Source organism: Entelurus aequoreus, linkage group LG19, assembly GCF_033978785.1.
Source record: "Entelurus aequoreus isolate RoL-2023_Sb linkage group LG19, RoL_Eaeq_v1.1, whole genome shotgun sequence".
In the NCBI taxonomy this organism is placed as follows: domain Eukaryota; kingdom Metazoa; phylum Chordata; class Actinopteri; order Syngnathiformes; family Syngnathidae; genus Entelurus; species Entelurus aequoreus.
Window position 1 is genome coordinate 43,837,754 of NC_084749.1, and position 20,971 is coordinate 43,858,724.

The following is a 20,971-nucleotide window of genomic DNA, read 5'->3' on the forward strand; positions in this document are numbered from 1 at the left end:
AAAAAATCTATTTTTTTGTTTTAATATGGTTTCTGTAGGAGGACAAACATGACACAAACCTCCCTAATTGTTATAAAGCACACTGTTTATATTAAACATGCTTCACCGATTCGAGTATTTGGCGAGCGCCGTTTTGTCCTACTAATTTTGGCGGTCCTTGAACTCACCGTATGGTTTGTTTACATGTATAACTTTCTCCGACTTTCTAGGACGTGTTTTATGCCACTTCTTTTTCTGTCTCATTTTGTCCACAAGGCTTTTAACGTTGCGCGTGAATGCACAAAGGTGAGTTTTGTTGATGTTGTTGACTTGTGTGGAGTGCTAATCAGACATATTTGGTCACTGCATGACTGCAAGCTAATCGATGCTAACATGCTATTTAGGCTAGCTACATGTACATATTGCATCATTATGCCTCATTCGTAGCTATATTTGAGCTCATTTAGTTTCCTTTAAGTCCTCTTAATTCAATGTATATCTCATGACACACTGTATGTAATATAGCTTTTAATTTTTTGCGGCTCCAGACAGATTTGTTTTTGTATTTTTGGTCCAATATGGCTCTTTTAACATTTTGGGTTGCCGACCCCTGCCCTAGAGGATAATGGTATCACTGAGCTGTTCCAGTCCGGTTTCAAAGCCCTCCACAGCACAGAGTCAGCGCTTCTAAAAGTTTTTAACGATATCCTCCTGTCAACTGATTCTGGTAAATATGTTGTCCCGGTGCTTTTAGATCCGTCTGCTGCGTTCGACACCGTCGACCACGCCACCTTAATCACTCGTCTTGAGAACTGTGTGGGCATTAAGGGCGCCGCCCTCAACTGGTTCCGGCCGTACCTAACCAACAGGAGTTTTTGTGTAAAAATAGACAGTTTTATGTCTTCCACAGCTCCTTTACCACATGGGGTCCCCCAGGGCTCAATCCTTGCCCCAATCTTATTTGTGCTTTACCTTCTCCCCCTTGGTTCTGTTTTTAGGAAGTACGGTATTGCATTTCATTTTTATGCCGATGATTGCCAGATCGATTTTCCCATGCAACGTCTCATTGACTGCCTGCACGACATCAAAGCCTGGCTTTCAGCTAACTTCCTGAGCCTAAATGAAGACAAAACAGAAGTTATGTTGTTCGGTCCAAGTCGCTCTCCCTCCCGCAACGTTGACCTCGGCACTCTGACCCCGTATCTCAGCGACTGTGTCACAAACCTGGGGGTAGAGTTTGACTCAGATTTTAAATTCGAAAAACAAATCAGCAGCGTCGTACAAAAAAGCTTTTATCAATTACGCCAAATAGCGAAAGTGAAACCGCTTCTATCAGGACATGATCTCGAGAAATTAATCCACGCCTTTATCTCGACTCGTCTAGACTACTGCAATGCCCTGTATGTAGGCATTAGCCAGGCCTCCCTCGCCCGCCTGCAGCTCGTGCAGAACTCTGCTGCTCGTCTGCTAACACAGACCTGCAGATGTGAGCACATCACCCTTATACTAGCGTCCCTTCACTGGCTCCCTGTGCGTTACAGAATCAATTTTAAACTCCTTCTATTTGTTTTTAAATGTCTAAACAACCTCACTCCAACATATCTCTCCGACCTCCTTCAGCCTTACTGCCCCACCCGATCCCTAAGATCAGCCGATCAGCTGCTACTGACGGTCCCTGACACAAGGCTGAAGCTTAGAGGTGACAGAGCTTTCGCCGCTGCTGCTACCAAGCTCTGGAACGACCTACCTCTGAGTGTTAGACAAGCCTCCTCTCTTCCTGTTTTTAAATCTCTCTTAAAAACATACTTTTATTCCATGGCTTTTAACACTGAGTGATATCCATCCTGCAATGGCGCCCCATAATACACCTGCTGAGAACCTGTTTTTATGTTTTTATGTTCTATTTAGTTTAGTTATTTATTTTTTATCGTGCTCTGTTTGTGTTGTGTTTGCTCGGTTCTCGTATTATCTTTTAACCTGCCCATTGTACAGCACTTTGGCTACCCCTGTGGTAAATTTTAAATGTGCTTTATAAATAAAGTTGATTTGATTTGATTTGATTTGGGGGAGGATGAGTAAAAAAATACAATCTAGACTACGCTTCTAAGGGGACCCAGTCGGTAAAAACCTCCGTAGCAAAGCACATGTACATATTACAACATCTATCTCGAGGTTTGCAACAGAGGGGAGGGAGTGGGGGCCACGGTGGCAGGCTGCAGCTCCTTAGGCGCTTCCCAGCCGTCCATCACCCCTACGTGATTCGCGTCAAGGGCGTTGGATGGGGAGTGGGGTATGTGTGTGTGGCGTATATTTTTTGTGGATGCATGTGTGTGTGTAAGCCTGCCGCGTGTCTCTGTTCCGTGGCCTTGATGCCGTGCAGTCGCTAGTCAGTCCAAAGTCAACAACAACAAGGGTGTGTCCATGAGAGACAAGAAGGGAGTTTGTTGTGTCTTCGCCGCACTGTCCTTCTGGAGAGTCTCGAAGCCAGGGAAACAATCCGAGTTAGAATGTTTTGTATGGGAGTGAAAATAAAGTCGATTCTACACTACTAGATTCTACACTACTAAAATACTACAATTATACACAGGTAAAAATACTACAATATTTTGTTGTTAAACAACATATGCTTTATACTGCATAGCATATTAAAATACGAGTCCAGTCAATGTTGGCACGACTGGTTGCTCCATGACCAATCTTTTGTGAGGAAACAACAAATATTGCACAGTATTTTGTTTCTCACTTTCCCTTTCCAAAAGCGCCCTCTAGTGTTACACACGACGAGTGGACGTGCCAACTTGAACGAGAAGCAGACATGCTATTGAGTTTCAAATAGTTCAGTATTACGATGCACGGATAAGAATAATCACTTTAACAAGCCAAAAAACTGAAAATTAAAAATTAAAAAGATACTTTGAAGGCTTTAAACAACCAATCAAATGCAGAGAAAAGTGAGCCAATGGGAGCAGAGGGGGCGTGTCCATCGTTGTTGTGGTTGACGTCAACTTCCTGCTTGTAATGTGAAAGCGGTCATCCGAACAGGAAGAGGATAAAAAGAGAATTACGCGACTGAACAGGTTGTATTAATATATATTGTGCTTTTTTGGGGGCAAAATATGCGAATGTCTGTGAGTTGAAGTTGTATCTGAGGTCATTGTTACAGTCGGGCGCCATTGAATCAGCTCACAAGACTCAGCATGTGATATCGATTAGAGCGACACAATACTGCCTTATTCAGCCTCTGAGCACTTTAATGTGTTTCTTTTTTGTTAAACTACTTTTTCCACTTCACTCTCTATATAAATGACATTTGTAAAGTTACAAAAGATTTAAAGTTAGTATAGTATAGTATGGAATTAAATTATGGAATGGATTAAGCAAAGAAATCAAACAATGTACTAATATGATCCACTTCAAGAAACTCTTCAAATTTCAAGTGTTTACAAAGTACAAAGAAGAAGAACCATGATAAACATTCTGAATTTATCTCATCCATCCATTCATTTTCAAGATAATCTTACTCATCTCACCATATGAAATATAACTTACTTCACCAATTATTATTTATTTATTTTTATTGTAATTACTTATGGAGTATATTGTGACTAAATTGCGAACAGGAAGTGAACAAAAGTCTTACCAACTGCTATGTAAAGGAAAAGGGGTAGGATTAAATAAGCTCTGCTTCTTCTTACTCCTTTTCAAACATGTTGAATAGAGAAACTGGAAATTGTTGTATGCATGCATGTTCCAAATAAACTCAAACTCAACTCAACTTTCATTTGTTGCCAATATGTTGTCTAATCATGTAGATAAAGCATACCAAATTGGCAGTAGCAATGTAAGGATATTTACATTTAGCTGACAATGCTCACAACCCTCAATTTAAAGTCTGTTCACATTATTTGGAGAAACTAAATGACTTTGTGTCTTAATACTTCTTTTACAGTGTGCTGGGTGTCCTGCAAATGAGAAAGCAGAATTGAAACTTTCCACGCTTATGAAACATGGTGCACGTTTATAACTGCCATCCTTACGCCTCACAGCAGATAGTTCAGGTCAGTGGGGCGTGCCAAATATTAGTCGGAATGTAAATATTATTTCCTCATCCTTAATACTGTAAAACTGCTCTTTGTTAGGTGGAGCAGGAGCCTGGGTTGGTCTGCTGTGGAGGCGGTGCCCTGTTTGTGGTCACGACTGGAGGATGCAAGGTAGGGATGGGCGATATGGACGAAAAAGTATATCTCGATATATTTTTACTCAAACTCGATATATATATCTCGATATATTTTCCGGTGAAAGTATACATATGAAGATATTCATTTTTGAGCGAGATTTACTGACATTTAAGTGAATGACAACTGTACTGTAAACAGTCAGTGGCACTTTTATTAACCTAGTTAGTCAAGATGGGTATTAACAGCACAGAATTATACAGCATAAATAAAATGATCTATCTATGATCTTCCTCACTTTGGCATACATTTTTGGCAGCATTTCTCCTGCGAAATATGCCCGGCTTGGCAACTGGAGAACAGTTTTGATTTGGGCTTACATGGTAAACATCCATCCATCCATCCATCTTCTTCCGCTTATCCGAAGTCGGGTCACGGGGGCAGCAGCCTATGCAGGGAAGCCCAGACTTCCCTCTCCCCAGCCACTTCGTCCAGCTCCTCCCGGGGGATCCCGAGGCGTTCCCAGGCCAGCCGGGAGAGATAGTATTCCCAACGTGTCCTGGGTCTTCCCCGTGGCCTCCTACCGGTCAGATGTGCCCTAAACACCTCCCTAGGGAGGCGTTCGGGTGGCATCCTGACCAGATGCCCAAACTACCTCAACTGGCTCCTCTCGATGTGGTGGAGCAGCGGCTTTACTTTGAGCTCCTCCCAGATGACAGAGCTTCTCACCCTATCTCTAAGGGAGAGCCCCGCCACCCGGCGGAGAAAACTCATGTTGGCCGCTTGTACCCGTGATCTTGTCCTTTCGGTCATAACCCAAAGCTCATGACCATAGGTGAGGGTGGGAACGTAGATCGATCGGTAAATTGAGAGCTTTGCCTTCCGGCTCAGCTCCTTCTTCACCACAATGGATCGATACAGCGTCCGCATTACTGAAGACGCCGCACCGCTCCGCCTGTCGATCTCACGATCCACTCTTCCCTCACTCGTGAACAAGACTCCGAGGTACTTGAACTCCTCCACTTGGGGCAAGATCTCCTCCCCAACCCGGAGATGGCACTCCACCCTTTTCCGGGCGAGAACCATGGACTCGGACTTGGAGGTGCTGATTCCCATCCCAGTCGCTTCACACTCGGCTGCGAACCGATCCAGTGAGAGCTGAAGATCATGGCCAGATGAAGCCATCAGCACCACATCATCTGCAAAAAGTAGAGACCTAGTCCTGCAGCCACCAAACCGGATCCCCTCAACGCCTTGACTGCGCCTAGAAATTCTGTCCATAAAAGTCACCAGAATCGGGGACAAAGGGCAGCCTTGGCAGAGTCCAACCCTCACTGGAAACGGGTCGGACTTACTGCCGGGAATGCGGACCAAGCTCTGACACTGATCATACAGGGAGCGGACCGCCACAATCAGGGGCGGTATAGCTTGGTTGGTAGAGCGGCCGTGCCAGCAACTTGAGGGTTGCAGGTTCGATCCCCGCTTCCGCCATCCTAGTCACTGCCGTTGTGTCCTTGGGCAAGACACTTTACCCACCTGCTCCCAGTGCCACCCACACTGGTTTGAATGTAACTTAGATATTGGGTTTCACTATGTAAAGCGCTTTGAGTCACTTGAGAAAAAGCGCTATATATATGTAATTCACTTCACTTCACTTCATCAGACAGTCCGTTACCCCATACTCTCTGAGCACTCCCCACAGGACTTCCGGTCGAATGCCTTCTCCAAGGCCACAAAACATGGTAAACAACTCAAATTATTGTTTTATCCAGAGGCATGCATTTGTCCAAATGTGGCCAAGTAGATTAACCCAGTTAGTCAAGATGGGTATTTACAGCACAGAAAATAAACTGTTTAAGTAGCACATAATTATACAACATAAATAAACGGATCTCTCTATGATCTTCCTCACTTAGGCATACATTTTTGGCAGCATTTCTCGTGCTTGGCAACTGGAGAACAGTTTTGATTTGGGCTTACATGGTAAACAACTCAAATTAATGTTTTATCCATACGCATGCATTTGTTCAAATGTGGCCAAGTAGAAAAATCTAAGGAAGAGAATCCCTCTGCCATCTTCCACTAGTTTTTTGAATATATAAATCGTCCGCTTGAAAACTCTTGTCGTCATTTGGGATGTCTGTTGTGATTTCCCTGCCTGGTTCCATGACCCGCCCTATGTTGCCTCTGATTGGCCTAATCTCAACCAATCGTAACTCATCATAGTAAACAACCACCCAATCATGGATGTTCTTAGATGTGCAAGCAGTCTTGGAAGGAGTAAGGGGAGGGGTTTGGTCATTTTGGGGGCGGTATTGCTCGGATGGTAGAGCGGCCGTGCCAGCAACTTGAGGGTTCCAGGTTCGATCCCAGCTTCTGCCATCCTAGTCACTGCCGTTGTGTCCTTGGGCAAGACACTTTACCCACCTGCTCCCAGTGCCACCCACACTGGTTTAATTATAACTTAGATAATGGGTTTCACTATGTAAAAGCGCTTTGAGTCACTAGAGAAAAGCGCTATATAAATCTAATTCACTAATTCACTTCACATTTTAACGTGAAATAAATTATATCGATATTACGATGTTTTCTTAATTCACATCTTGTTTAAAAATATATCGATATTGTGGAGGGAGATGTTGCCAGCGCTGCCTGCAGGAGCAAAGGTCACCGCCTCTGTCCATGGTGCTGAGGACAGAGCACCATCAGACGGGGGCGTGGCAGTGCTGATGGCGAGACACAGCTGGCAGGTGATTAGATGTCACAGGTGGTACGTGGTAATCTAATCATCTGTTGTCTTTAACAATAAACGGCCGGGAGCAGAAGGGGAGAGAGGATACGGACGTGACTGAAAGGTCACGTTCTGCGGAAGAAAGACTTTGATAAAAACTTATGTGCATTAAAACTTTATTAAAAACGGCACGCTTGGCTCCTGTGAAGTGTCTGTCAGTGGGACCGCTAGGAAGCAAGTTCCACAGATATATCTCACAAACTCGATATATCGAGATAAATCCATAGTTATTGTGGGCCTGCAGCAATGCAAGCGTCCATTCACACGCTGCTAACGTTTTGTGATAGCTTTGTTGCTACTTTCTATGACTACACCAACAAATAGTGAATTTGGTATTTCTCCTAACCCAGTCATGGGCTAGCTTTATAATGTTAGCATGCCAGTATGCTAACATTAGCATGTTAGCATGCTAGTATGCTAACATTAGCGTGCTAACTTTTTCTGCTAATTTAAAAAAAAAAATCTCTTAATTCTGCAGCCTAAGACCTGAGAGTCATATAACTTTGTGTGTGACACATGCTAACTGTTAGCATGTTAATGTTAGCATGCTAGCATTTAAGTGCTAATATGTTGAGCAAATAGGGCAGCACGGTGGACCAGGGGTTAGTATGTGTGCCTCACAATACGAAGTTCCTGGGTCCGATCCCCGGGCTCGATAGGCTGAGTGGAAACACTAAATGGTCCCTAGTGTGTGAATGTGAGTGTGAATGTTGTCTGTCTGTGTTGGCCCTGTGATGAGGTGATGACTTGTCCAGGGTGTACCCCGCTTTCCGCCCGAATGCAGCTGAGATAGGCTCCAGCACCCCCTGCGACCCCGAAAGGGACAAGCGGTAGAAAATGGATGGATGGATGGGATGTTGAGCAAATGTTACACTTTCTTGTCTAATTCCGCAGCCATACACCTTAAAGTCATATACCGTAATTTCTGGACTATAAGCCGCTACTTTTTCCCCTCGTTCTGGTCCCTGCGGCTTATACAACGGTGCGGCTTTTTTACGGCTTACGGTAACCAGGGGCGCACACTACCGAGGATGCGCGAGACCGAGGCAGACATCTGGCGCCAGGTAACGAGAGCAAAACAAAGAGTAGGAGAGCGTCAGCGACAGTTTGCGCGAAGGAAGTGTTCATGCAAACACCCTCAATATGGAAAACAAACGGAGAAGTGCATATGATGCTGCTTTTAAGTTAAAGGCAATCGATCTGGCTGTCAAAGAAGGAAATAGAGCTGCTGCACGTACCCTTGACATCAATGAATCAATGGTGAGACGTTGGAGATGGCAGCATGAAGAACTGATTCAATGCAAAAAGACAAAAAAATCCTTCATAGGTAATAAAAGCAGATGGCCGGAACTTGACAACTTTCTTGAGGACTGGGTGAACACACAGAGAGCAGACGGCCGGGGTATTTCCACCGTGCAGATCCGACTGAAAGCCCAAACAACCGCCAAAGAAATGAATATTGAAGATTTTAGAGGTGGACCATCATGGTGTCTCAGATTTATGAGACGAAAAGGACTGTCCATTAGGGCACGGACGACTCTGAGTCAGCAACTGGACTGCTGCGTCGTGATGATGAAGAGGACGGCGTAACGGCTGACGAAGCCGGAGCCGTTGATTCCACTGACGAAGAGGAAGGTTTTGAGAGCGAGAACAAAGGAGAGAGAGTGGCTGACGACGCCATTTTGGACCTGTTCTTCTCCGACACCGACGAAGAGGATTTCGGTGGTTTTAGTACGCAGGAAGAAGACGATGACACAATGATTAAAGACTGACTTTTCATATACCGGTAGTAGGCTGATTATTTTGATAACGTACAGGCGAGCACTTTGTATTACTTTGCAGCGTTGTATTATTTGTACTCTGCACGAATGTTGTTCGCCATGTCAAAGATGTGAAAGTTTGATTGAATGATTGAAAGATTTATTGTTAATAAATGGGACGCTTTGCGTTCCCAAACAGTCATCTCTGTCCCGACAATCCCCTCCGTGGTAGCAGGAACCCCTATATACTACGGTAATTACACATCAAAACGCCTGCGGCTTATAGTCGGGTGCGGCTTATATATGGAGCAATCTGTATTTTCCCCTAAATTTAGCTGGTGCGGCTTATAGTCAGGTGCGGCTTATAGTCCGGAAATTACGGTAACTTGGAATGTGACACATGCTAACTGTTAGCATAATGTTTTAGCATGCTAACTTTTTGAGGTAATTTTGCAACTGTTTTCCCCAGAGTCACATAACTTGCTATGTGACACTTGTTAACTGTTGCCATGCTAACGTTAGCATGCTAGCACGCTTACATTTAAGCGCTAACATTTTTAGCTAATTTTGTAGTTTTTTCTCTAATTCTGCAGCCATACACCTTAGAGTCATATAACTTGGTATGTGACATAAGCTAACTGTTAGCATGCTAGCTTGCTACCATTAGCATGCTAACTTTTTGAGCTAGTTTTTCACCCGTTTCCCCAAGAGTCATATAACTTGGTATGTGACACTTGTTAACTGTTAGCATGCAAACAATAGCATGCTAGCAAGCTAACATAAGCATGCTAACTTGTTCATCTAATTTTACACTTTTTTCTCTATTTCCGCAGCCATACACCTTAGAGTCATATAACTTGTTATAAGAAACATGCTAAATGTTAGCATGCTAACTTTAGCACACATGCTAAAAGTTATAATTTTAATGTAAGCATGCTAAGGTTTTAGGTTAGCTCTGTTTACAAGATTGCTTCATAAATATGTCCGCAATGCCTCCACGGTTTGTTTTCAAATTTTCGTGACTTATGCAGATCCCAAATGGAAACCAGCAGGTACCAATTGGTAAGACAAGTTGGTTTTGCATAATACAGCCATAACCCAGCTTCGGCATATAGGGAATGAGTGAACGATTTGCAATTGAATACGCCTTTGTTCTGAACCTAAGGTTCCATACTGATAGATCGGATTCTGTATATCTGTACCGTTACACCCTGAGTGAAATTATATAAAATGCAAAGATGTTCCTGTCCAATAAAATCTATTGATCTCAAAATTTGGGGATTTCTTTCGTATTTATTTGAATCACAAAATTTATAGGTACATTGCTTTTCATCAGACAGTGACAATCAATCGAAGATTTTCGAATAAGAGGCAAGAAGACACTCAGTATATTTTGTTGAATTCAGGTGGAAGCCTACAGTTTGGATCTGGTAGGATGCCCTCTTATCTGTCGCTTTGCAACCATGGGCACTGTGAGGAGCATCCAGCACAGCAATATTGGTAAGGACTCTCTTTTCTTCATCCACTGCTTCGAGCAGTCCTTGTGCCACAATGTACAGTCATGCTCATAAGTTTACACACCCTGGGAGATTTCTTGGCCATTCTTCAGAGAATATGAATGATAACACAAACACCATTCTTCCACTCATGCTTAATGGTTGTGTGAAGCTATTTATTGGCAAACAACTGTGTTTGCCAATAAATGGAAGAAAAATGGGCTGCATGGTCAAGTCGCCAGAAGAAAGCCATTTCTGCGCAAATGTCACCAAGCATCCCGCTTACATTACGCCAAACAGCACAGAGACAAGCCTCAAAACTTCTGGAACAAAGTAATTTGGAGTGATGAGACCAAAATTGAACTTTTTGGCCACTCGACCATGCAGCCCATTTTTCTTCTATTGCCTCCTTATTGTATATCTTGAAACAGCCACACCACCGTTTTTCAGAGAGTCCTGTATTTCAGCTGAAGTTAGTTGTGGATTTTTCTTTGCATCTCAAACAATTTTCCTGGCAGTTGTGGCTGAAATCTTTGCTGGTCTACCTGAATCCCTCATTTTCCACTTCTTAATCAGCGTTTGAACACTGCTGATTGGCATTCTCAATTCCTTGGATATCTTTTTATACCCCTTTCCTGTTTTATGCAGTTCAATTACCTTTTCTCGCAGATCCTTTGACAATTATTTTGCCTTCCCCATGACTCAGAATCCAGAAACATCTGTGCAGCACTGGATGAAAGATGCAATGGTCTGTCAGAAGCCCAGAATCTCACGGACCTTTTATACACACACATTAATTACAAACAAACCTGTCACAGGTGAGGATTGGAACCTTGATTAGCCATTCAAACCTGTTTGTTTCAACTTTTGTGCATGGCATCAGATCAAAGTCACAGGGGTATGTAAACTTTTGATCAGGGTCATTTGGGTACTTTCTTTTGTCATTTTGATTTAAAAAGAGTAAACAGAGTTGTTTGCCAATAAATAGCTTCACACGACCATCAAGCATGAGTGGAAGAAAGGTTTTTGTGTTATCATTCATATTCTCTGAAGAATGGCCAAGATATCATAAATTGTCCCAGGGTATGTAAACTTATGAGCACAACTGTAGATGATTGATTGGTTATTTTCTATAATTTGTGCGGGGGGGAAAGAGAACGAACAATTTGACTTACTGAATGACACTCTTATCTCCCTTAATGTAGGAGACTACCTGGTCACCATTGAGGAAAAGAACAGCGCCACCTACCTGAGAGCCTACACCAACTGGCGTTACCAGGTGACAGCATGAAGCCGGGTGATATACTCATTCATTTCAAAATTCCAAACAAATATTAGTTGACAAATGAGAGGTTTCTGGTGTTTTTAGTTAGGTTAAGGATTTTTTAACAGTGAATAAATCCATATACTGTAGTGACAGTGGCCTTTTCCTTCATGTCTTTGCACTTTTTTGGCTATATAGAAGTGAAACAGCCCTAAATTGTTTACATTTTGGTCTTAAAAAAAGTCCTAAATTTAGACTTATTGAAACATGCAGCTACCCTGATATAATACATGCATATCTATGTCAATTTAGGCTGAGGAAAAGGCTCGTGTTGGGGTGCGTCTGTTAGGCCACCTTCTACGTGGGGCGTCCCAGCGGGGCGGAGTACAAATGGAGATCATCGAGATTCCGTTATCAGAGCGTCCTGTTGCTGTCGCATGCTGCTCAGTGACAGGCGACCTCCTGGTCGGCTGTGACAAGACTCTGGTTTTGTTTACTTTGAGGAGACAGAACCAGCAGAACCTGGCAAGTATAAGGGCTGCTCCACTATTCATCCATGTACTTGCAATTGCAACAAAACACTTTTGTGTTACAATGTATTAATTTAAACGATTATTTTGCTTGAAATTCCAAAAAGGGGGGATTTTTATATGTGAGAAATACATTTAAGACAAAATGCTTTGCTTGAAAACAAAAGCGCAATATGCAAGACATTATTTCAGGAATTAATAACAATCATTGCTCAATATTAATGATAATAAATGATGTAATATCATAATATGGGCTATACAATCTTATTTTCTTCTTTTTTTTCTCCACTTCTGCTTTTGTTATGAATTTTTAATTTGTGATTTCAATTTTAGCAGAACATGCAGCAACCTTCATCCACACAACTGAATTCCAGTCAGAGTCTAGGTAACACTTGAATGTTTTGCACTCATTCTTTGTGTTCTTCTCTCATACTGTTTTGTTTCCAGATCAAACCACACACCAAAACTGCTCCTATCTGGACTTTGAACGCTCTGCCATTCTGCATGTTACAGGAACTAAACCTAAACAGGTCTGCTTTTAAATTCATTACTATTTAATAGAGATGTAACGGTATCCAGTGTTTCCCATAAACTGCCAAGATACCTGTGGTGATGGGGGCGTGGCTATGGGCGTGGTCACCATGACATCATCGAGTAATTTGCATAATTTACTACAATGATATGATTTTCTCTAAAAAGGCTCAAAAAATGTATACTTACTAATTAATAATAACAGTTTTGTTTTAAACGTCCATCCATCCATCCATCCATCAATCCATCCATTTTACAATATAATTACAACACTTTATGTACATATTTAATTACAGATTTGAACAATAAGTTATTCACTGAAATATATTTATTAATTGTGTTTCTTACAAAAAATATCCATCCATCCATTTTCTACCGCTTTTTCCCTTTGTCTTATAAAATATAAAAGCTAAAATGTCTCTTAAAGCTCTGCCCCTTTAATTAGTGCATACTAAATCATTTAACTTTATCCTACTACTACAACCATATTATTTACCAGCAACATAAAGTGAAACAGAGGCTGAGGTGTCCTGCCACAGTCAGTAACAAATAAGCAGAAAACAGTAGTGGTCAAATACAAATAAGGCAACAAGAGAAGTATCCTACACTTCTCTTTTGTAAAGTAAATCTGAACAGCCTATATGGGCATCTACATCAACTATATGATTTGCCTGAGAAGCTGGAGAGGACAAAAAAATATATATATATATATAATGTTTTTATTATTTTTTTATTTGTGGCGGACGTAATTCTTTCGTGGCGGGCCGCCACAAATAAATGAATGTGTGGGAAACACTGGGTATCCTATATATGTGTGTATATATATATATATATATATATATATATATATATATATATATATATATATATATATATATATATATATATATATATATATATATATATATATATATATATATATATATATATATATATATATACACACAGCGATCAAAAGTTTATACAACTCTTATTTTTTGTGATAGAGTGATTGGAGCACATAATTGTTTGTCACAAAAAACATTCATGAAGTTTGGTTCTTTTATGAATTTATTACGGGTCTACTGAAAATGTGACCAAATCTGCTGGGTCAAAAGTATACATACAGCAATGTTAATATTTGCTTACATGTCCCTTGGCAAGTTTCACTGCAATAAGTCGCTTTTGGTAGCCATCCACCAGCTTCTGGCAAGCTTCTGGTTGAATTTTTGACCACTCCTTTTGACAAAATTGGTGCAGTTCAGCTAAATTTGTTGGTTTTCTGACATGGACTTGTTTCTTCAGCATTGTCTACACATTTAAGTCAGGGCTTTGGGAAAGGCCATTTTAAAACCTTAATTCTAGCTTGATTTAGCCATTTTTACCACTTTTGATGTGTGTTTGGAAAAAAAATGTGTGTTTCAACATCAGAACTTCTGAGCAGCTTTTTGTGTCGTTTTGGTAACACTCCAGACGAAGGCGGCGACTTTGCCCTGCATTATACGCAGACCAAATAGGTTGTGTTTTCGCCAGGGTTTGTTTATGTTAGCAACATAACTCAAAAAGATATGGATAGATTTTAATGAACATTTCAGGAAATGTCTGAAAAAACCCAATAATTTTCTCTCGTTCACAACCTTCCACACACGGACACTTACGCTCCGCAGGGAATTTTGGGAGATGTAGTTTACTTCCAGACCGGCTGTAGAGATCTTGCTCCTCTGGGTGCTTTGGACCACCAGTCACCGACATCACCATTCCTTTTCGGAGTTTACAACACAGTTTATTTTACAATAATATTGTTGGATTGTGCAAAAGTCTTAGTGCTTTTCAGCAATCGTCTTTTGCCTCGATTGAGCACATCAATGGTCTCTCTGCTCTGCTCCGACTCGTGTTCCACCATCAACAGCTCATCGACTGCTGCCTTTAACAGAGCGACAGGTGATCAGACAAACACTCTCAACTGTCGCTGATTTCGAAGCCGGTCCTAGCACACCCCACTTTGCTGCAGGCCCGCGGGCCACGCCCCCCCCCCCCCCCCCCCCACTGGCCAATTCAAATGCGAGGAAAAAATTACAGGGACCAACTTTTAAACTGTCACAAGTCACGGTTTTATTATGATGATTTTGATACAGAAATACCGCAATATTTATAATACCGTTACATCCCTATTACTCAATTGATTTTGTTGTCTGTTAACCTGCATACAAAATTAGGCACTTTCTCAAAAGGGTACAAAAAGAGACAGGCAGAAGTCACTCATGGGCATGAATGTTGTAATTGTATCATCTTTTAAGATTTTTTATAAACATTATTTAGGATTTTCAAGTCCTGTTGTCCTGCCTTCTTGGATCCCCGTTTAAATGTCCCATTCAACCTTCTAGGTAGCACTGTGTGCAGGATATGTCGCTATGCAAGCTGACCTGGAGGTACTGGTCTTGAAACTGGATACAACTCCTGAGGCCAAAGATCTGGAAGAGTCATCGGAGGCACCAAGAAATGGTAATTAAAAATACACACATGGAGCTGTGTGTTGCCTTCAATATGCAGTACATATTAGTAATAGTTCACAGTAGCACTATACATAATCATAATACCAGGGCGTCTAGTGAGGGGCATTTTGTACTCCCTCGTCCCAGGAAGAATGCTTTGCGGAAATCTTTTATTTATGGATCTGTATCGCTCTGGAATAACCTGCTTGAATTCTCACCGGCATTGAAAGTAAACAGGTTTTTAAAAATAAAGTAATATTTTATCTGAGTCTTTAAATTAGTTTGCTTGTTGATGATTTTGTTTGGTTTTATATTGTGTAGTTATATTTATATGGTAATTATTATTCTGTGACTGTAAATTGTTTGCTTGTTTTCTTATTGATGCTTTTATTTTTTTTCTGTATTGTGTAGTTATAATTATATGCTTATACTTGTAATTGTGTTGAGTTTGTGGACCCCAGGAAGACTAGTGGGTTGTTGTGGCAACCAGCTAATGGGGATCCTTAATAAAAAATCAAATAAAAATCAAATCAAAATATGAGTAGCAAACATTTTAAAAGGTCTAATATTAAGTACTGACACTATTATGTAATATTTGCAACAGGAGGAAAGCAGCTTCCTACATCTTAAAATGTGTACGTAAGCTATGTTAGGTTGATTGAAGACTTGAGTTGTGCACAAGCGTGGTTAAGTGTTTTTGTTTTCATGTCCACTGTATAACGGGAAACCCTCAGTAGGTAGTCTTAAAAGATGTGTGTAGAGGATGCCCTCTAGTGGGTTCTGCAGACCACCACACACTACCAGGAGATCCTGGGATTCAGGGTATAACACTGTTTTACTGTCATATAATCGTGCCAGTCTTTTGCTTTCCAGCAAGGTGTCTGTTTGCGTCCGTTTCTCGCTCGCTCCCTCTCGCTCCCACTCCAGCTCCAACAACGTGTCTCATGCCGGCTGCTGCTAATAAAGGCGACAGGTGATTAGATATCAAGGCCCACCTGGGCCATCTACGCACCTGTCGCTGTCTTGTAGGCCGGTCCTGGCACACCCCGTTCCGCGGCAGGCCCGCAGGCCACGCCCCCCTCCACAATGTGGTATCTGAATAGATAGCTAAGCTTAGTGGTTAGTGACCCCTGTCATGAAATACATTGTTTTTAATATGTTATTTTTTTATTTAATTGTGCTTTGTTGATGAAAACTAAAATCCCTCATTGCCTATTTTGCCAGGATTTCCCATATTTTGAAATGCAAATGTTAACAACATGTATGAAATTGTAATGCATGAACGTCGTCGTTCAATAACTGTCTTGATGCTCATATACTATGTATTTTAACTTAAAATGTTACAATACATTTTGATACCTATTCATGTAGTCAGCAACAGGCTTCTCATGAACAGTTCTAACAGCTTAATTCCTTTAAAATAACAGATAAGACAGCATTATGCTTGATAGGCAACACTCCCCACTGGCAGTGAGGTCAACATTCAAATATTTTATGAAATCCAGAGTGACTATGCACATACTTGATCAATGTTTTTTGATTCCACCTTCTTTTCTCAACACAGATCAAGCTGACGACCAAACTGACTTCCTGCTCATTCCGAGACACCAGGAGTTGCTCGGTGAGAGAGCTAAAGACTGTAATGTCCCCATCAGCATCGAAAAAACGGGGCTGGAGGACGGAGGACGAAATACCTTCTCATATGTTCTCTTTAGGTAACGTGTGTATTGTTCACAAGAACATGAAGATTTGTGGTTTCTATATTTAATAAATGTTCTCTCTGTTATCTCCCCTGTAGGCGTTTCACTCCAGATTACTTCCAGGGTTGCAGTGTGGAAGAGACACACCTTCACTCCCTCAAACTCCACCCACTATTCACAAGTGGGTTCATTTCCCATAATTTTTTCCGACTAACGGATGAGAAAATGTTTCAAAGTTTGAAAATGTTATATTTGTCAAACAATAGTATTTTTTTAAATTATATTTCTGTTCACTCATACAATTTTATTACAGAAGAATGATTTATTTAGGGATTTTCTTAAAGGATTTAGAATGCATCACAGCACTGAGACAGTCCTAATAAAAGTTCCTAATTAGAGATGTCCGATAATGGCTTTTTTGCCGATATTCCGATATTGTCCAACTCTTAATTACCGATTCCGATATCAACCGATACCGATATATACAGTCGTGGAATTAACACATTATTATGCCTAATTTTGTTGTGATGCCCCGCTGGATGCATTAAACAACGTAACAAGGTTTTCCAAAATAAATAAACTCAAGTGATGGAAAAAAATGCCAACATGGCACTGCCATATTTATTATTGAAGTCACAAAGTGCATTTTTTTTTTTTTAACATGCCTCAAAACAGCAGCTTGGAATTTGGGACATGCTCTCTCTGAGATAATCCTGATACCCACTACAACTATGGGAAATACTATACTTTGACTTTCACAAAGTGCATTATTTTTATTTATTTTTTAAACATGCCTCAAAACAACAGCTACAAAAACAATGAAGGCACACAGCTTCAGTCCAGAGTATACTAGAGAAATAAAGTAAACAATAACATAGTCCTCCTTTAGTGCAAGACTGCTTGACATACTGTATAACAGGAAATTATAAACTGGGCTCAATCTGAACAGCCGATATGGGCATCTACATCAACTATATGATTTGCCTGAGAAGCTGGACAGGACAAAAAAATGAATAAAAATAAAATAAATTACTTTTTGAAACCGATACCGATAATTTCCGATATTACATTTTAAAGCATTTATCGTCCGATAATATCGGCAGTCCGCTATTATCGGACATCTCTATTCCTAATAACCTCCTCGTTGCTTTATACCAGTGCTTCTCAATCATTATCTGTCATGACCCCTCTGGTGAATAGAAATTGTGACGACACCCTGAATTGAATCACTATTGATAATATTTCTTTTTTTATCTGTACAATGCAATGTGTCTTTCACATTCTTTATTTATGCCACTGACCACTCCTTTTTTCTTTTCATTCGTGTCACAAACTTCCCCAACTCGTCGACTCCATTAGCACAATGCACAAGTGTCCCTATGTACTTACCACTTCTACTGAGTAAAACATAGAGCCTGTTGATTAGATTGAGCACTGCTATCACCCTGCTGCAGGCTTGTGTATCGTTCTAACATGAATACTATAGCGTAGACACAGATAAGGAAATCCCCTGCTGCTCGCAACCCCCTGATATCTCACTGTAACCCCAGAGGGGGTCCCAATGCACTATTTAAGAAGCACTGCTGCACACAAAGGTCTAGCGTAAAGTGGTCCTGTTGTGTAGCTTGACCATGGTATTGTAATACTTTTTAAAGGAATTTTAAAGCATAAAAAAAACTGCCTTAAATTGTATTTGTACATTACAATGTATAATGTTGATATTAAAGTTGTGTGAGTGTAGAGGTTAGCCATGGCATCCCACAACAACACAATAAAACAATATAGCCGAATCATTGGTACACTTGACAGTTGCAATGAGAGATGCAGAAGACTCCACAATGCTCCTGAAAAAGGTTCTATTTAATTATATTTATTTTAACTATTACTGTTTTTCATTGTATTTATTTGTGGAAACAAGTAAAAGAGGTCATATTATGCAAAAGCAACTTTTCTTACCTGTTTTTTGTAGAGATGTCCGATAATATCGGACTTACGATATTATCGGTCGATAAATGCTTTAAAATGTAATATCGGAAATTATCGGTATCGGTTTCAAAAAGTAAAATGTATGACTTTATAAAACGCCGCTGTACGGAGTGGTACAAGGACGTAGGGAGAAGTACAGAGCGCCAATAAACCTTAAAGGCCTACTGAAATGATTTTTTTTTTATTTAAACGGGGATAGCAGATCCATTCTATGTGTCATACTTGATCATTTTGCGATATTGCCATTTTTTTGCTGAAAGGATTTAGTAGAGAACATTGACGATAAAGTTCGCAACTTTTGGTCGCTGATAAAAAAAAGCCTTGCCTGTACCGGAAGTAGCGTGACGTCACAAGTTGAAAGGCTCCTCACATTTCCCCATTGTTTAAACCAGCAGCGAGAGCGATTCGGACCGAGAAAGCAACGATTACCCCATTAATTTGAGCCAGGATGAATGATTCGTGGATGAGGAACGTGAGAGTGAAGGACTAGAGTGCAGTGCAGGACGCATCTTTTTTCGCTCTGACCGTAACTTAGGTACAAGCTGGCTCATTTGATTCCACACTCTCTCCTTTTTCTATTGTGGATCTCGGATTTGTATTTTAAACCACCTCGGATACTATATCCTCTTGAAAATGAGAGTCGAGAACGCGAAATGGACATTCACAGTGACTTTTATCTCCACGACAATACATCGACGAAGCTCTTTAGCTACGGAGATAATGTGTAAGCATTGTGCTTAAATGCAGATAGAAACAGAAGAAATAAATCCCTGACTGGAAGGATAGACAGAAAATCAACAATACTATTAAACCATGGACCTGTAACTACACGGTTAATGCTTTCCAGCTTGGCAAAGCTTAACAATGCTGTTGCTAACGACGCCATTGAAGCTAACTTAGCAACGGGATCTCACTGAGCTATGACAAAAACATTAGCGCTCCACCTACGCCAGCCAGCCCCCATCTGCTCATCAACACCCGTGCTCACTTGCCTTCCAGCGATCGACGGAAGGACGAAGGACTTCACCTGATCATCCGTGCGGTCGGCGGCTAGCGTCGGATAGCGCGTCTGCTATCCAAGTCAAAGTCCTCCTGGTTGTGTTGCTACAGCCAGCCGCTAATACACCGATCCCACCTACAACTTTCTTCTTTGCAGTCTTCATTGTTCATTAAACAAATTGCAAAAGATTCACCAACACAGATGTCCAGAATACTGTGGAATTTTGAGATGAAAACAGAGCTTTTTTGTATTGGATTTAATGGTGTCCGAATACTTCCGTTTAACTATTGACGCGCATACGTCATCATACATAGACGTTTTCAACCGGAAGTTTAGCGGGAAATTTAAAATTGCACTTTATAAGTTAACCCGGCCGTATTGGCATGTGTTGCAATGTTAAGATTTCATCATTGATATATACCGCAATTTCCGGACTATAAGCCGCACCTGACTATAAGCCGCACCAGCTAAATTTAGGGGAAAATACAGATTGCTCCATATATAAGCCGCACCCGACTATAAGCCGCAGGGTTTTGATGTGTAATTACCATAGTATATAGGGGTTCCTGCTACCACGGAGGGGATTGTCGGGACAGAGATGACTGTTTGGGAACGCAAAGCGTTCCATTTATTAACTATAAATCTTTCAATCATTCAATCAAACTTTCACATCTTTGACATGGCGAACAGCATTCGTGCAGAGTACAAATAATACAACGGTGCAAAGTAATACAAAGTGCTCGCATGTACGTTATCAAAATAACCAGCCTACTACCGGTATATGAAAAGTCAGTCTTTAATCATTGTGTCATCGTCTTTCTCCTGCGTACTAAAACCACCGAAATCCTCTTCGTCGGTGTCGGAGAAGAACAGGCCGCATATAAGCCGCACCGTTGTATAAGCCGCAGGGACCAGAACGAGGGGAAAAAGTAGCGGCTTATAGTCCGGAAATTACGGTAGACTATCAGACTGCGTGGTCGGTAGTAGTGGGTTTCAGTAGGTCTTTAAAGGCACTGCCTTTGCGTGCCGGCCCAATCACATAATATCTACGGCTTTTCACACACACAAGTGAATGCAAGGCATACTTGGTCAATAGCCATACAGGTCACACTGAGGGTGGTCGTATAAACAACTTTAACACTGTTACAAATATGCGCCACACTGTGAACCCACACCAAACAAGAATGACAAACACATTTCGGGAGAACATCCGCACCGTAACACAACATAAACACAACAGAACAAATACCCAGAACCTTTTGCAGCACAAACTCTTCCGGGACGCTAC

At 41.1% G+C, this 20,971-nt stretch overlaps 1 protein-coding gene across 3 annotated transcripts in view; it reads left to right on the top strand.

Annotated features, from left to right (window-relative positions):
- Window positions 1-3,011: 3,011 nt before the first annotated feature.
- The window catches only part of hps3 (HPS3 biogenesis of lysosomal organelles complex 2 subunit 1), a 45,456-nt gene continuing 27,496 nt past the window's right edge, over window positions 3,012-20,971 (top strand). For 2 of the 3 annotated variants that reach the window (XM_062027594.1, XM_062027596.1), the window contains exons 1-11: window positions 3,012-3,056; window positions 3,929-4,037; window positions 4,119-4,190; window positions 10,112-10,205; window positions 11,407-11,480; window positions 11,778-11,990; window positions 12,329-12,380; window positions 12,443-12,525; window positions 14,890-15,007; window positions 16,562-16,712; window positions 16,796-16,878. In XM_062027594.1, coding sequence (XP_061883578.1) covers window positions 3,987-4,037; window positions 4,119-4,190; window positions 10,112-10,205; window positions 11,407-11,480; window positions 11,778-11,990; window positions 12,329-12,380; window positions 12,443-12,525; window positions 14,890-15,007; window positions 16,562-16,712; window positions 16,796-16,878 — 991 coding nt within the window. In that variant the 5' untranslated portion in view covers window positions 3,012-3,056; window positions 3,929-3,986. The remainder of the gene's footprint in view (window positions 3,057-3,928; window positions 4,038-4,118; window positions 4,191-10,111; window positions 10,206-11,406; window positions 11,481-11,777; window positions 11,991-12,328; window positions 12,381-12,442; window positions 12,526-14,889; window positions 15,008-16,561; window positions 16,713-16,795; window positions 16,879-20,971) is intronic. The other variant, XM_062027595.1, reaches the window with a different exon arrangement.